The sequence below is a fragment of the Mus caroli genome, chromosome 16, assembly GCF_900094665.2.
Source record: "Mus caroli chromosome 16, CAROLI_EIJ_v1.1, whole genome shotgun sequence".
Lineage (NCBI taxonomy): Eukaryota > Metazoa > Chordata > Mammalia > Rodentia > Muridae > Mus > Mus caroli.
Genome location: NC_034585.1, coordinates 19,657,149 through 19,672,587, shown reverse-complemented (window position 1 = coordinate 19,672,587; position 15,439 = coordinate 19,657,149). Strand labels below are relative to the sequence as shown.

Sequence of the window (15,439 nt, the reverse complement as noted above, 5' to 3'; positions counted from 1 at the left end):
GCCGCGGACTAGAAATCCACACCGCGTGTTCCACTGTGGGGAACTGGGCACCCGTAGGATAACAACTTGGGACCCGCTTTGCTGAGGCTCTCCAAACGTTGACACCTTGCTGCCGGGTTAGTAGAGAACAGAACTCGCTCACAAGCACCCTAGCATCCTTGGGAAAAGAAGAGAACGGCCATTGTCGGTGGCAGGAGCAGGATGAGGAGTTGGAAGGGGCAGAGGATTGTTTTATTTGTTTCCTGGAACACCCTGTTAAGAATCTCAACAACTGCAGTCAATGCCCGATCCTTTGGCAAGCAACACTGCTTCTCCCGGTTCCCAGCTGCACGGGATCTAATTCGCAAACACACCATCTTGCATTCAACACTTAAATGGAAAACAAGCAGCCCGGGAGAGAAGCAAGCGGTCTAACTGCACGCACGTTTCAAAGGGATTTGTGCTTCCAAGGCCCTCTACCGGCCCGGTGCGGTCCACGAACCGGGTTTCTGGCTGTAGCCTCTTGCCTGCAGAGCTCAGAGGCAATTATTAGCCCGAGAAGACGCGATCGGGTCGGGCCTTAGGCTTCGGCAACATGAAACATCACTAAGATCTGGAAAAGCTCAGGTTTTTAAAGGAAGATAACTACTTATTCTTTCCACTGGAAACCTGGTTTAAAAAAAAAATTAAGGCTTCTCTTCAAGGTAGCTAAGATTAGAGGGCTCGGCTTCCGTTTTTTGTGTTTCTATGGGCCGAACGCCCAGGCGGGTCAGCGAGTTTCTGTGTGTGGAATGACGAATTCCTCTCGCCTGAGTTCTAAAATGATAACTTAGCTCGCTGCTGCAGCTGCGAACGCCTGGCGCCAAGCGGCCCCGCGCGGGGGTGGCGGGAGGAGCGGTGCAGGCCGAGGCCAGGGGGAACTTCGCGAGTGGCCCCTTTAAGAGCTCCACTGACTCAGCTAAGCTCCCCCTCAGGTCGCGTTTTTTATGAATGAAAAACGTCCTTACATTCATTATATAAACAAGCCGGTGCTGATTGGTCAATGGCGCCCAGCGCATAAATTATGTAAAACAGACCTCTGAGGGCGTTGAGGGAGGCCGACCGTTAGCCAATGGGCGCCGCAGATGATGGGGCGGCCCAGCTGGATTTGCCTGAAGACAGGGTAAACAAGAGGTGATGGGCAGCCGCGGGGATGGCCACCGACCAATGGGGACGTGTGTGCTCTGGGCTGCGGGCCAATGGCGGCGGGCGGAGCCGGCGTGGGCCGGGCCAGTGCTGCAGCGGGTTGCAGGGCGGCGCAGAGTCCGGAGGCCGGCGCGCGGAGCGGTCTTCATCCCCGATCGCTGCGGCCCAGCCCGCCACGGAGGCGCGCAGGCGGGCGCGCGGAGTGGCCGCTCAGGTGCGGACTGGTTCTGGGTCCTCAGTAGGGCGTGCTTGGGGTGACTCCCGGAGCTAGCCGCCCCCTCCCCCCGAGGCCCGGTTCGGTTCGGTTCCTGGGAGGCATCGGGCGGGGGCGGCTAGCGGTTCCGGAGCGAGCGGAGAACGGGTTTCCGCACGCCGCGGAGGAGGCACCCGGGGTGCTGGAGCGGGTGCAGGGAACGGGGTGCCCGGCTCAGGCTACGGAAGCGGGGTGCAAGAACGGGGTGCGGGGCGCGAAGTTGTGGGCCCCCGAGGGCCCTGGGAGGCTCGCGAGAAGAAACGCTCCGCGACTCTTAATATGGGGGGTGGGGGGAGGCGAGCAGCAGTTCCAGGGGTTCTGCTTCAGAACCCCGAGAGTTAAATGACACCGACATGTGCAGCCTGCGGGTGCAGGATCTGCCCGAACTTCTGCAGGCCTGGCAAGTTGGAGACTGGGCAGCGGGCCCGCAGCCCCCCACTCCCTCCTCTTAGGGCTGAGGGTACTGGGGCCGCCTGAGCCACGGCCTGGGGGAAGAGAGAACCGGTTCCGAGGCTGCGGAGAGTGTGCTGGAACCTCGTGAATGATTCGGGGTCTCCCTCGCAAAGGGGGTACTGATTAAGTAGGGGGTGATGAGGGGAGGCGGCATGTGGGATCAGGAGCAAATGAGGCTGCTGGTATCGGCCAGCGCTGCACCTCGTTTTCTGAATGTGGGTGACTTTATGAATGAAGCAGGTTTCTTTCTTGGGCTCTGAGCTCTGAGGCTTTTTTTTTTTTTTCTCCCTTTTTTTGTGAATGAAGCATTGAGCTTTCTTCCTAAAACGCTGGGGTGAGGGGCCTGCGTCGGAGGCTAAGCGTGCTTTGGGAGTGGGGGCGGGGGCGCAGCTGAAGGAGTTTTCATGAATGGGAAGGCTGGGAATTGGGTGGAAGTGTGTCTTGTTTTGTGAATGGGGCCGGGCGCGAGGGATCCAGTTACAGCCTCTACCTGCGGTGGCGGCCGCGGCTCCATCTCCCATTCATAAAACCAGGCTCGCTGCGCGCCACGGGGAGGGGCCTCGATCCGGTCGCTGCGCCCAGTTAAAGTTTTCCTGGGGGCACCCTGGATTTGGGGGCTGGGGTGGGGGGAGCGACTACGACGACACAAAGGAAGTGGTTTAAACTCCAGGATGAACCGAAGCCTTCCCTGCAGGCTTTTAAAAGATACTTTGAACACGACGTTTCCAGCTCTTGAACTCGAAGGGCTGCTTAGAAGATCCTTGCTGCTGCTTTTGGAATCTCTTAGGGCAGTTTCTTTTTACCGATTTTTTTCAAAGGATATTTTTTGCGCATCATGAGCTTCTAAAAATATTTTATCCTCTGGTTTTCCTACACGTTGTTCTCTTAACCCACAACAGACATTTAAGAATTTCTGAGGCCACAACTTAGTCAAAAATTTAAAAAATACAACACAGAATTCTTTCTTCTCCAGTCTACTAAAGATTTCTCAGATTTGGGTACTGGTTGGTGACATTCAAGAGAGGCCTCATTCTGAACGATGTTTGCACTGTGTGGAAGGAAGGCAAGCTGGCAGAAGTGTTTTTCTAGGAAGTTGCAAACTCTCTTTCCTTTGACTTTGAAAATATCTGATTACTTGGGCCAAGTGCTGGCTGTGAAGGGTTTTCTTGTATCCTGCTCACTTATGAAAATTTGATATGGTGCTCACAGCGTGAAAAACAAGTCAGATGGAAATGGTTACTGTGAAAAGTGTTCCCTAGTTTGTGTACAACTTAAAAGAAAATGCTAGGTAGGCCTGTCTGTTATTCAGACCTGAGGTGAATAAATACCTCTTATGCCCCCATTATTTTGACCTGAGTTTTTATTTGGAAAATTAAGTGTTTAGGAAGGTGACACCTAAACTTGCTAGGTAATTCCTCCCACGCTAGAAAAGTGTCTCCCCTCTTGATTTAGTTCCAAGCCCAGCTCTTACCAGTGGTTGACTGTTTTTGTTGAAGATTTGAGGTCATTGTAGAACAGGGAGTTTTCTTTTCATGGATATTTTTGCATTGAAAGATTTTAATGACGGTGTTTGTTGTTCTGTTTTTTTGTTTCTTTTCCTTTTTTTTTTTTTTTTTTTTTTTTTTTTTTTTTTTTTTTTTTTTTTTTTGCCTTTTGGTAGAAATGTTTAAATATGTGCAGTGGAAATGAATTTCCTTTATCTCTCATTTTTATAGATGTTTTATTTTAGAAATTGAGTAGATGGCAGCTAATCTTTGTAGGTTGCCATGGAGATGCTGTGTCATTTCAGGTATACACACCTGTTTGGACAGACGGTTTGGGTTTAAATAAAGAATTGTGTGTGTGAAGAAAGTATACTTTTGATCAGCTTGTTCCTGGAACTGTACTTAGTATTTTTACCATATACCTACAAAATGCACTTGAGACACACCATGCATTTGGAATATGGAACACCCAATTTCTCTAGTTCCTATCATAAAGTGGCAAATCTTAATTTAAAACTTATCTTAAAAAACAAAACAAAAACCCTGCAACAAATGTCCTAGAAGGTCATTTTTCAGTGCAAGTAAGGGAGGGATTTGATTTTTTGGTTGGTTTTGGCTTTTGTGGTAGACAGGCAGGCAATACTAAAGTAAGTGTGTGTGTGTGTGTGTGTGTGTGTGTGTGTGTGTAAGTATATTTAGAGACCTCAGAGAGGTAAGAAGGCAAGAAGGAAAGAATTGTATAAACTTAAGCCACTCCACCCCTGCCACAGTTTAAATCTTCCAAATCCATGTTACAGGAGTATCTTTACCACCCCCAAGAAACTACTCAATGCTGAAGCCTTTCAAAGTGATAGCGGAGACTTTGGAAGCACCATGGATGGGTTTTGTGATCAGCAAGTCCCTTTTATGGTCCCGGGGGTGAGTTGGCTTCTGTCCTGATTTGTCCTTGACCTCTGTGGTGTGTGTCTTCTCCCTGGAGGCGTGGGTGGACCCTCTCTTCACCTCTTTCCTGCATTTGAATCTTCCTTTTTTTTTGGCCTCTTTCAGAAATCTCGATCAGAGGACTGTCGGGGGCGACCTTTGATTGACAGAAAGAGGAAGTTTGTGGACACAGATCTGGCTCACGATTCTGAAGGTAGTGCAGCTGTCCCTGTGTGCTGTGGCTTCCTCAGGTCACACAAACACTGGTGTGCAGACTCCTGGATGCTCCTTAGCACAAGAAATAGCCCCATTTTGAGTCTTTCTTTCTTTTTGTTTGTTTCCAGAGTTGTTTCAGGATCTTAGCCAACTGCAGGAGGCTTGGCTAGCTGAAGGCAAGTTTCTTGACTGTCCTGTTTTCTGTGTAAAACTTTTCACTGTGCCTTTTAGTAAAATGCAAAGATCTAAAACACAGCTCTCTTTCCAGCACAAGTTCCCGATGATGAGCAGTTTGTCCCAGATTTTCAGTCTGACAACTGTAAGTACCTTTGTGTTGGTGACACATTTGTTCTGAAATTGTTTGGCCTTGGATTATTTCCATCTAGAATATGCTCATTCTACAGCGATAGCCAGAAGATTTGGACAATGGTGTGCCTGCGTTTTAATAATTCAGGGTTAATCCAGAAGACTTGTCTCTTATTTTTTATTGATATAATTTCTGGCTCTCATGAATGCATGACTTACTCAATATAATTTCAGTAAAATTTCTTTTTACCTTAACAGCTTGACCTCCGGAATTTTAAATTAGGATACTAGATAAGATTTCTGTATCAAACATCTGCTTGTTTTTAGATGTGTCTGAGTTGAGGGGACACACACACACACAAAACCAGTACTGGTGGGGGTTCTTGCAGAGCTCAGAAGAGGCTGTTTGGTCCCCAGGAACTAGAGTGGCAGGAGATGCTGAGCAGCCTTTGGGTGCTGGAAACTGAACTCCGATCCTCTAGAACCAGAGCAGCAAGTATTCTCAACTACTGAGCCATCTTCAGCCCCCAGTGCTTATAAACCAACATTTTCTTCAAATCCTTTTCTCATTTTGTTTTCTAAATTAAGTCTTTGAGCCGAGGTTATAGCTCAGTGGTATAGAACCTGCCTAGCATGTACCACTAGTGTTCCTGGCCCAGCCCACTAGCACTGCAAATGGAGAGTTATACATTAAGGCAGAGCCGGTGATGAATCTGACTTTTTGGTTTCCTTTGAACGGTACAGCACGTACTTCCTGGAGGATTTGTGTTAATTGTGGTTCTACCTAACGTGTCGGTATTGTGTCTTCCATGCTAATAACGGGTGGGCACTGAGTGCCTTGATTTGCTCTCATTTTTCATGTGGTTGTTGGGACCTTCCTGTTGAATCGCCTTTGGGTGCTCATTCCTTAAGATAGGTAATGTGTGCATCGAGGAGTCCCACAAATGGCTCGTGAGGCTGGCAGGGCGTAGTTAGCTCTGCTCTGCTCTTTCTGGGCTCTCCTCAACACATTCAGGAGCTTTATGGTCCAGGCACAGCTACCAAGGACAAAGCTGGCTGATGAAATTGGAGCAGCACAGAGCTGCTCTAGAGAGCATTAGTCACTGGCGAATGAACAGGTTTAAGAGCGGTCTGGAGAACGCTGCCTCTCTTGAGAGCTGCATCATAGAGAAATTCATGTCTCTTAGTCATAGTTTATAATAGCAAGCACCTGAGCCAGGCTGAGATTTGATTTCTCATTTTGCACCAACAGATTCTTCTCAGCTTTGTTTTATCTCTGGGGTGTATATGTGCATGTGTGGAGAGGGGAGTATCTGGGACTGTTTAAAAGCAGGGTAATCTAAGTCTATTAGCTAAAAGAACAGAGGTACGTACCAGCTAAGCGTTCTGTAATGACAGCCCTCCTGTTCAAGTAGAAATGCCATGAAACTTGAAAAATGGAATAAGCTGTAACCTTCCTTGGCTTGCTGTGGAGATTGTCTGGACAAAAGGAAATTCTTATTATTGCCCTTTGATTGCTTTCAAGTGATTGGCTTGCCATTGAAAGGCAAACTAGTGATAACCCGCGTGGCCGAGGGGGGTGAGGGTGGCGGGTGTTTGGATGATGACCGAATCTGGACTCCAGCTTGTTTCTGTCTTGGCAGTTCTGCCTTTTCAGTTCTTCTCCAGAGCCTCAGTAAACTGCAGCCTGCTGGGGAGGTGGCTTTTGTGGCAGAACTTCTTTGAAATGCTTTTTTTATTGCACTGTTTGTTTCTCTGTGGCCCGCAAGGGTTAAAGGGGGAGGTGAGACAGCTGGGCTGAGATTGATTGCACACTTGCCTGTTCTTCAAGCGGGGGTGGGGGGTTGGGGGGGAAATGTCATCGGGCAGAGAGTTTTTATCTGCAGAGATTCTTATCTGTGAGAATAGGCGAGAGCGAAGAGATCAATAAATGTGTCTTGGTGCTCTAGAAATAATTCCTGCTCAGCACATAGAATGTGCTAGGCTCTTTAATTAAAATACTGTACCTTAAATGCAGGTGCTTTGGGAGCGGTCCCTGCCTACCAAACCTGGTGGGGTTGGTTGGTTGGTTTGTTTTATTTGCTTGCTTTTTTTTTTTTTTTGGTTGTAACTGCTTAAGGTTGAGCTGTCTATTTAAAGGATAAAGTGGATGGTTGAGTAGCCTTAAAACGCCTCTTAGTAATTCCCTGCCCTGGCTGTTCTTGAGGTAGACCTTGGGGGAGGGTGGGGTCACATTGACTGGAGATTTGAGGCAGGAGGCCCCCACCCCCTGGATGGCCCGGATGGCCTGGAGCCCTTCTTTCAGGCTGCCGTGTTTGATTATAGTTGAGGTTCAGACTGATGCAGGACCCCTGGATGAGCTAGTAGAGCCCACAGGTGTCAAACTACATACCTTGCCTCCCTGTGAGCACACTCCATGTTCCTGTTGGTGGGGAGGGGAACGACCAGTGTAGGCTAAATGTCTAAGAAGTGATATTAACGCTTCCAGATTTGGGTCACATGCCTGTAGACATGTACCTGTAAATGTGGTTTAAAGAAGTAGATCCAAGCCGGGCGGTGGTGGGGCACGACTTTAATCCCAGCACTCGGGAGGCAGAGGCAGGCGGATTTCTGAGTTCGAGGCCAGCCTGGTCTACAGAGTGAGTTCTCGGACAGCCAGGACTATACTGAGAAACCATGACTGGAAAAAAAAACAAAAAACAAAAAACAAAAAAAAAAGAAAGAAAGAAATATATTCATTGTAAGTTTACAGAAAAGCCGAGCTTACCTCTAGCTATGCCGAATTTACCTCTGTCTCATGAATACACACTCAGTAAAGGAAGCCTTACCTAGAAAGGCATCCTAATATTTTATTTATTGGTTTGCTGAATGTGTGCGCATGTGGCGTGTCCACGTGGTAAGCTTTCTTACGGCGGTTAGAGGATAATTTGTAGGGCTTGGTTCTCTCTTTCCATCCTGTGTGTTGGGGTGGGGGTGTTTGGTCATCAGGCTTGATGACAAGAACTTTTATCCTCTGAGCCATCTTGCCAGCTCCTTGTTGGAAAATTTAAAAATTAAATCAAGAGGACAGAAAGCACATTTTGTAGCAGTTTCTCCCTCATGTTATGGTGAACACCGCCCCCCCCCCAATCATTTTGTTGCTACTTCGTAACTGTAATTTTACTACTGTCTTGAATTGTGATGTGATATCTGATATGGAGGCTATGTGGTATGTGATCTCCCCCTAAAGGGGTTGTGACCCACAGGTTGAGAACTGCTGCTCTAGAGCCTGGGAGTTCTGGCAGTGTCCACCACCCCATAATAATCCATTGTTCCTAAGGTGTTACTTGAAGATCCCTTGAAGGGATTGTTTGAAAATACCAACATGTAGTTTGGGTGAAAATGGAAGAATTCCGTGACGCAAACAGTAAAGGTTTTTATAATAATAATCTAGTCTTCAAGGCAAGCTGGAGTCATGTTTAGTTTCAGGTCTAGGAGGTGGGTTTCAGGGAAGCCACTGGGGAGACCACTGGCCATCCTGCTCTCACTTCAGAGAAGGCTGTTGCCCAGATGACAAGAGGTTTTTTTCTATTCAGGGCTTGGAAGAGATACAAAACAGAAACATTGTTAAAACTGACACAGTTCCTTAAAGGTGCCTTAGTATATGGAAAGGTGTGTGTGTGTGTGTGTGTGTGTAAAATAGTATGTGACAGAGCACATATTACACCACCCCATGAGCTCTGGAGTCTCTGTAGACCTCTCCACCCGTTCCCTACAGACTTTCACAGGATCCAGTCAAAGCCACAGACAGATAAGCTTGACACCGGGAGGGAGTACTTTGGTTTTCTGCCGTGGAGATCAGGAAGCTGATACTGTTACTTCTCCGAGCTGACTTCCTGGGTACTAATGAGTGGTTTTTTTTTTCAATGCAGGTTTCAAGTTTGATTTTTTTTTTTTTTTTAAGCCATCTCATTTGTTTCAGTAGCATTTGTAATAACAACCAACCAGCATCTTGAGTAACTGAAATAGTTTATGCTAAGGAGAGGGAGTGATAAATCTCATTGTAGAGTCATAGCTCTGTACCAAATTCACAAACTTTGTATTAAAATTCAGATGACCCCATTTTCCCCTTGAATTAAAAAACGGGGGCAGGGATATAACTTTGCAAGTACAAGTAATTTCCTAAGGGCCAGCTAATTAACTGTTAAGCATCGCTTTCCATAAGCCCAGTGCTGTGTATGGCTGGGAAGTAGAGTTAACCCTCATGCTAGCCCTAGGGCCTCAACAGCAGATAGGGAAGTGACACTGGAGCCCTTACCACAGTCATGGCCTGTGGGGACGGGTGCTGGCGGCAGCTCTTGCTGTGTGGAAGGAGGCCTTTTGGAGCTAAAAGGAATCTTATATGTGTTGTTAGAAGGTTTAAGAAAGGAAACTGAGTGCCCTAGGAAGAGGCCGCTGGGCAGAGTCAAGACTGGTGTGTTTTTTAGGAGGCAGTGGTACTGAAGCGGGGTGGGGGTGGGGGGCAGGAGGGGTGGGAGGGAGGAGGAAGCTGATGGATAAGAATAGGGGAAAACATAAAACATGGAGGAGAGATGACTGACCCCCAGGCTTCGCAGAGGCTTCACCAGCTAGACCTTGCTGCCAGCAGGGCCCTAAATGATGAGTGGTCATTCCTAGTTTCCTAGCCTTTAACATTGGGAGAACTGTTAAGTGACCTAAGACCACCGATCTAAACGAGGGCCAGATGGTATTTAAGACAATGTTTTTTTTCTTACTCTTGTCCAGTAGTGCCCGGAAGCCTTTGCAATCCTTTGTATCTGGTGAAAAAGCCTTGGAAGGGGGTGGGAATTAATCTGCCCGACAGGCAGATCAGCCCTGTAGGTGCCAGGAGTAACAAAATCCTGGCATCCATCAAGAAATGGCCATTTAGCCCCTGCTCTCCAGCATCTCCCGCTTTACAAGATGAAGAGGCAGGGACTATAAAGCCGAGAGAGACCTCATGCTATCTCTCTGCTACTGCTTCTGGCTCATACTATCATTATTATGATGTTACCGGCCCCAGTAAAGAATATCCCTCCGGGTGAAGTAGGTTTGGGTGTGTGAGAGACTGTTCCTCACGTACTTCTTGAGTTTTAATGGTAGTGAAGAAGCAGCCTCAGACTGACATCCCCCTCTTGGGCATACGCTGCCCTTGAGCAGCTTGGGCCCCATCTGTGCCCTGGCACTCATTGCTTCTCCATTTGGAATCCGGGGAGCTCAGAGTCTCGTCATGTTGCGGCTCCCAACTCTTGGATGGATGCCAGGCCTGCTGATGCCATTACCGGATTAGGTTGCTTTTTAAAAAATTCATTCTGTGAACCTCATCAAGCTCACTTAACAGAGGCTTTGGTCGTCAGTTCCTATATTGTCCTTTCTCCAGGCTTCTTTTGAAAGAATGGCAAACACTACACAGCCCTTGGTGTAGGCACATCCTAACTTCAAGTCCATTTCGGGGCCAGGCACCTAGGGTGGATTGGGGGGTCAGGCTTTACCCCCACCCCAAAGGCCCTGCCCACCAAATAGATTGCTCTTTCTGCTTAAAAGGAGGATTGATTGCTGCACAGGGGAGAGGATGTCCAGCTAGGCTAAGATTGAGACCAGGAGTTCCAGCCTCCCAAAACGGGCCAGGGGTGGTTTGTGAATTTGAAACCCAGAAAGATCTCAAAAGAAGTTGGGACAGGCAGTGAAAAGCAGTAAACATGAGATGTATACATCTGCTTTGAAGAAAAACAGTCTACAAGCTCAAAATTATCTTACTCAAATTTCCTGAAATATACTTTTCCTTGAAATCAAGTTTGGTTGTCAGACAGGTTCCGTTCACTCACCCTCAGGGTAATTACTGAGTGTTTGGGGAGAAAAAGCCAAAGACACCAAACCAGTTTTTAGCCTTGTACCCTGTGAAGTCTGGAGAGATTTTATCCTCCCAGGTCAGAGCGTGCGGCACGTTCTTCCCTTGGGCTGCCTGGACGTCCTGGAGGATATGCTAACCGCTTCGGGGCCACTCAGAAGCCAAGAAATTGTTGACATTCCTAGTGTCTCCTAAGTCCCTCTGCCCTGCGGAGGAAACCATTGGGCTCTCCGTGTTGGCTACCAGGAATAAATGGGGGTGGGGGATGGGGAAGAAGTCTTGACCGGGCCAGCTCTCAGACAGAGAGAGCTGCTGCTCCTTAATCCAAACCAGTTTACCAGGGCAGCAGAAATAGGAATTATCCCCTGGAAGCTACCGCGATTCAGCTCAGTAGTCCGTTTATTCCTTTACTCTTTTGCCTGAGGGCACTTCCCTGCGCCTCTTCTCTCACAGATTCGCCCAACCTTGCATGTTGCAGCAATAATCCTAGCTGTTTGTGTCCCCAGAAGGGTGCATACCCAGCCAGCGCCCCCTACCGCGTCTGAATTTCTTACATAAATACAGCATACTGGGCGAGCCAGCTTCTCCGTGGCCCCAGCTGAGCCCTGGGCACCAGTAGTAGGTCTGTCCCAGTTAGCTGGGCTGCAGACTGACTCCCCCTCTTGCCTGAATGGTGCATTCCAAATTGGTTGTGAATGGAGGGCGGGGCCCACTGGCAGACTTTTTCAATGAATAACCAGACCCCATTGTGCAGCCTGTGGAAAAACAACCAACTCCAACAAGGCTGTGACTGTTAGAAATCTGCGTGTGATTGGCAGCTTGGAGAGCCTCCAGAATTAGTTTCCTTTGGCTTCCTAACTGCTCCATGCTCTCCAAGCCTGAGCCTAATGGGGTATGAGTTTTCTTTTAAGGGCTGGATTTTAACTCTCTCCCTACCGGGCTGATAACCTGGGCTGAGAGAGAGTACTGGTTACTGTGGGTCCTCTCCCTCCTTGCTTTGCCTGCCATTTTCTGGTCTAGCTGTGGTGGTAGTGTCAAGGGCAGGCTAGCATCTCCAGAGAGACTGGATTTAAGGATTTCATCTTTTTATTTCCTCTGGTGCTGTTACTTTAGCTGTGTAGTCAGTGTCGCAACCTGTCCCCCCACCCCCATCCACCCTGCCTCCACTCCACTCCAAAATGGCTGCCAGCTAGTTCTTCCAGACCCAATTCTTTATTCCAGGTGTGAAGGGTAGGTGTTGGCAAGCCACAAGCAGGTATATCTTGCTAAGTTTTTTCCCAGGAGCCAATAAAAATGTACTTCTTTCTACCCCTTGGCCTCTTTCATTCTTGTCTATGCTCAGAAGGTATTGCTTTAAAATGTTGTTTCCCATACTTCAGCACCCTACAGGCTACCCTCACTGTGGCCTCCCTGCTTCCCAAACACCACCATGGAGAGGAATGGCCTCCCCAGAGTACCCCAGGAAGTACCAGAAAGAACTCAGACGTGGAAAAACTCTGAAGCCAGAGAAACCTCCTCGAGTAGGAAGTACTCAGGGCTTTAGGTCAATCCTATGCACCCTTAAATATCGTCTAGCATCTTGGCTAACAGCCGGCTCCTAGGACACCTCCAAAGCGTAAGCTTAGCGTTGTAGAGCACACAGTTAAAGGGCAAAACCTCACTAGTGATGATCAATGTGGTCTCCTCAGGATTTTAAAATGCTCAGCTAAGCATTTGCCTTTTTGTCCTCAAAACCAAAATAAAGTTCTTTGTGTTTTGTTAGGGCTCTTTACCCCAGGTGCTTCCCTGGCAGTTGGCCCTGTAGGGTATCTTCTTTCTCCCAGAAGGATAGACTTGGGTAGATTGTTGTTGCTAGATGGATAGAGTTGAAACCTTTCAGAAGGTGACTGACTCCCTGCAGGCTGAGTAGGCTGCTGTGGACATCAACAATTCAGCTGCAGGCCTGTGAATACATCCTGATGAGCCCAAGGATGGATATATATATGTGTGTATGTATGTATGTGTATGTGTATATGTGTGTATATATGTATAAATGTATATGTATATCCACAAACATATATACACACATTTATATATTAAGTATATATTATATATAACAGTAATAAATATAAGTACACACATATAGTCATATATAAGTACAAATATATACTATATGCAGTATATGTATGTGTGTGTGTATGTATATAACATATATAGCAAAGAGAGGATGGGTGTCTCTGGTACTAAGTCCCCTGTATTGAAGACCAGATTCTGGAGCCTGCCCAGCTTTCCTGATCTGAATCTTAATGGAAGGCAGTTGAGTGGCAATAATGACCCCTGTGTTACCTGGATATCCTGACATTTTCCCATTATCCTCAGGCCCTTTGTCATCCCTTTCCTCCCTCACCAGCTGTAGAATTTTAATTTTAGTTCTTTAGAGATGTTGGGAAAACAGTGTGTGGGTAGGGGGTTAACTTGTCCTTTAATTTTATGAATATTAATCTCAGCCCCTTCTTCCCATTTCCCATTCCTGTTTAAACTAGAATTCCCTCTAGTCTTCGTGCCTCCCACAGCAGAGACGTACTGTAGTAGTGTTTCTTGATTTGTTCTGCAGCCACAGACTGCAGACCTGTACTCTGCTGGTCAGTGGTACCTGGTCAAGCACTTGGCACTCAAGCAAGAGTCTCCACTCCATTCCCTCCTGGCCCCTCCTTCCAATGTGGCCTCCTCACAGAGGCAGTAACTTAGATGCTCCCAAAATCTGCGTTCCGGTGATGACCTTAGGAAAAAAGGAATGAAGTCTTTTTCTCTCTCTCTCTTTCTTTGTGTCTTCTTTTGGATTCAGGCAGTGAGATTTAGCCTGGCTCTCAGAAAATCTGCATCTGTTGGTAAGGGAGGCCTTGCATGGTGCCTAGATGCCCTCCCTGCCTGGGGGAGAAAGTGCCAGTTGACACAAAGGAGTGGCTCTGGGGAGAGACCACTTTCCTAACAGTGAACTTAAATACAAAGTCAAAGACTTTACACAGGTCTTAGTTAATGCATTTCAAATACTTTTAACTTTTTTTTTTTTTTTTTTGGTTTATCGAGACAAGGTTTCTCCACATAGCCTAATTTTAATATTTCTGACACTTCACTTTATGTCAATTTAGGTAAGAACTATATAAATTGAGAGAAAATGATTGAGACAATAAAGCTTAAGTTTCAAGCTAAAGGTTCCCTTTGAGCCTCCGACTTGATGCCTTGACCCTGCTGGGGAGAAAGTGAGGCGCTTGCTGTGGTCAGTGCGGCCACACTCTCTGCACTGACTCTGACGCAGCCACATCAGGGCCTGAAGAACAGGCTGCTCCTTAGGCCTCTTTTTCTGTTGTCTCTCATACTGGTAGAGGTTGAGTATGAAAATGCAGATCATAGTTGCTGACGGAAAGTACTAAAGTAGTCTAAAGGCCACTCAGATCCATCTTAGCTGATGAAACCCAAGTCACATTGATGCCAGGGCCATGCCCTAGGTTCAGACGCTTTACGACAAAACCTTTGCTTGCCTTTCCTTCACTGTTCAAGTGCTTTGGGGTTGTTTGTTTGTTTGTTTTTTGGCCAATACATTCTAGTAGATAATATTTAGCTGCACAAAGTATTTCCTAAAGTATTTTTTAGTTTGTGGTGGGGGGTGTGGGGGGTGTGGTTGTGCGAGTCCTGACTTAGGTGAAGAGCAAGCTCTCTTAACCACTGAGCCATCTCTCCAGCCTATAGACCGGGAATCTCCCTCATGTGTGGTCCCTGCCTCAATCCAAGTCTGTGGCCTGCTCACTTTCCTTTCTTCAAGTGTGACTTTCAAATTTGAGGTCCCTGGGTTCCCATTTTTAGACCACGAGAGCACTAGTTCTACATCATTGGCGTCAACACATCCTTTGAAGAAAAGGAACCTCACAGGTCCATGCTATCCTGAGAGTGATGCTAAACCCTGCTGATAGAGGACAGAATCCACAACTAGTTCATCTGGGTCCAGCTATCCCTGGCTTGGACAATTGTAGCCGTTGTCATTCAGTTCCTTCCTTATTTGATCACAGGTTCTCTTGGAGTTATAAATGATGCAATTTGATAACCAAGAGCCAGAGGCAGCCGTTTGGTGTTGACCGCTATGGCCTATGAGTCCAGAGGTGCGTGATTTGGTGCCTGTACCCAAGGTGGGCTCCTCTCACTTCTGAGACCAACTGAGAGGAAGAGAAGAGAGGAAACATTAATTAATACGATGGGCTTTCATGGAAAATCTGTGTTGTTTTTGTTAGTTCTGATCAAGTCAAAGAGAGGACAGAGCCAGTGTTCCCTGATTCACAGCAACTACTAGACGGCCAGGTTCTCTACCACGGCTGCTGCACTACTGAACCAGCGTCTCACACATGCTAAGTCCCCTATCCCTGAGCTATAGCTTAGCCCCTAATTCAAGACTGCCCCCCCCCCCCACCCCATCAGATGGAGTCTCCAGGCTGATCTGGAGCTAGTAAACTCATGTGATCCTCCTGTCTCAAACTCCTTTGTTGTGGGACCACAGGTGCATGCCATCAAACCCTTCCCTTTGAAGACTTTTGCTTTGAACGAAGGTCTAAGATAGGCCAGTCTGTGCTTCCCTATAACATGGCACATTTATCCCAATTCTTCTCTGAGCCATCCTCACCCCTTGGAGGGATCGTCTCATGCAGTAGATGAGGTAGATAGCTCTGAGGACCATTGTCATCATTCCTAACTGCGCTTTTCCTTGTGTGTTCTTCAGAACATGGGAGTCGCTGTCCTTGGCCACATTTC

The 15,439-nt window shown here is 47.4% G+C and overlaps 1 protein-coding gene across 1 annotated transcript in view; it reads left to right on the top strand.

Moving 5' to 3' along the window:
- The first annotated feature begins 1,281 nt into the window (after nucleotides 1-1,281).
- Nucleotides 1,282-15,439, top strand: part of Etv5 (ETS variant 5) — a 58,831-nt gene continuing 44,673 nt past the window's right edge. Inside the window, exons 1-5 of the mRNA XM_021184611.1 lie at nucleotides 1,282-1,378; nucleotides 4,152-4,272; nucleotides 4,402-4,489; nucleotides 4,620-4,667; nucleotides 4,760-4,810. Of these exons, the coding sequence (XP_021040270.1) occupies nucleotides 4,228-4,272; nucleotides 4,402-4,489; nucleotides 4,620-4,667; nucleotides 4,760-4,810 (232 nt within the window). The 5' untranslated portion in view covers nucleotides 1,282-1,378; nucleotides 4,152-4,227. The remainder of the gene's footprint in view (nucleotides 1,379-4,151; nucleotides 4,273-4,401; nucleotides 4,490-4,619; nucleotides 4,668-4,759; nucleotides 4,811-15,439) is intronic.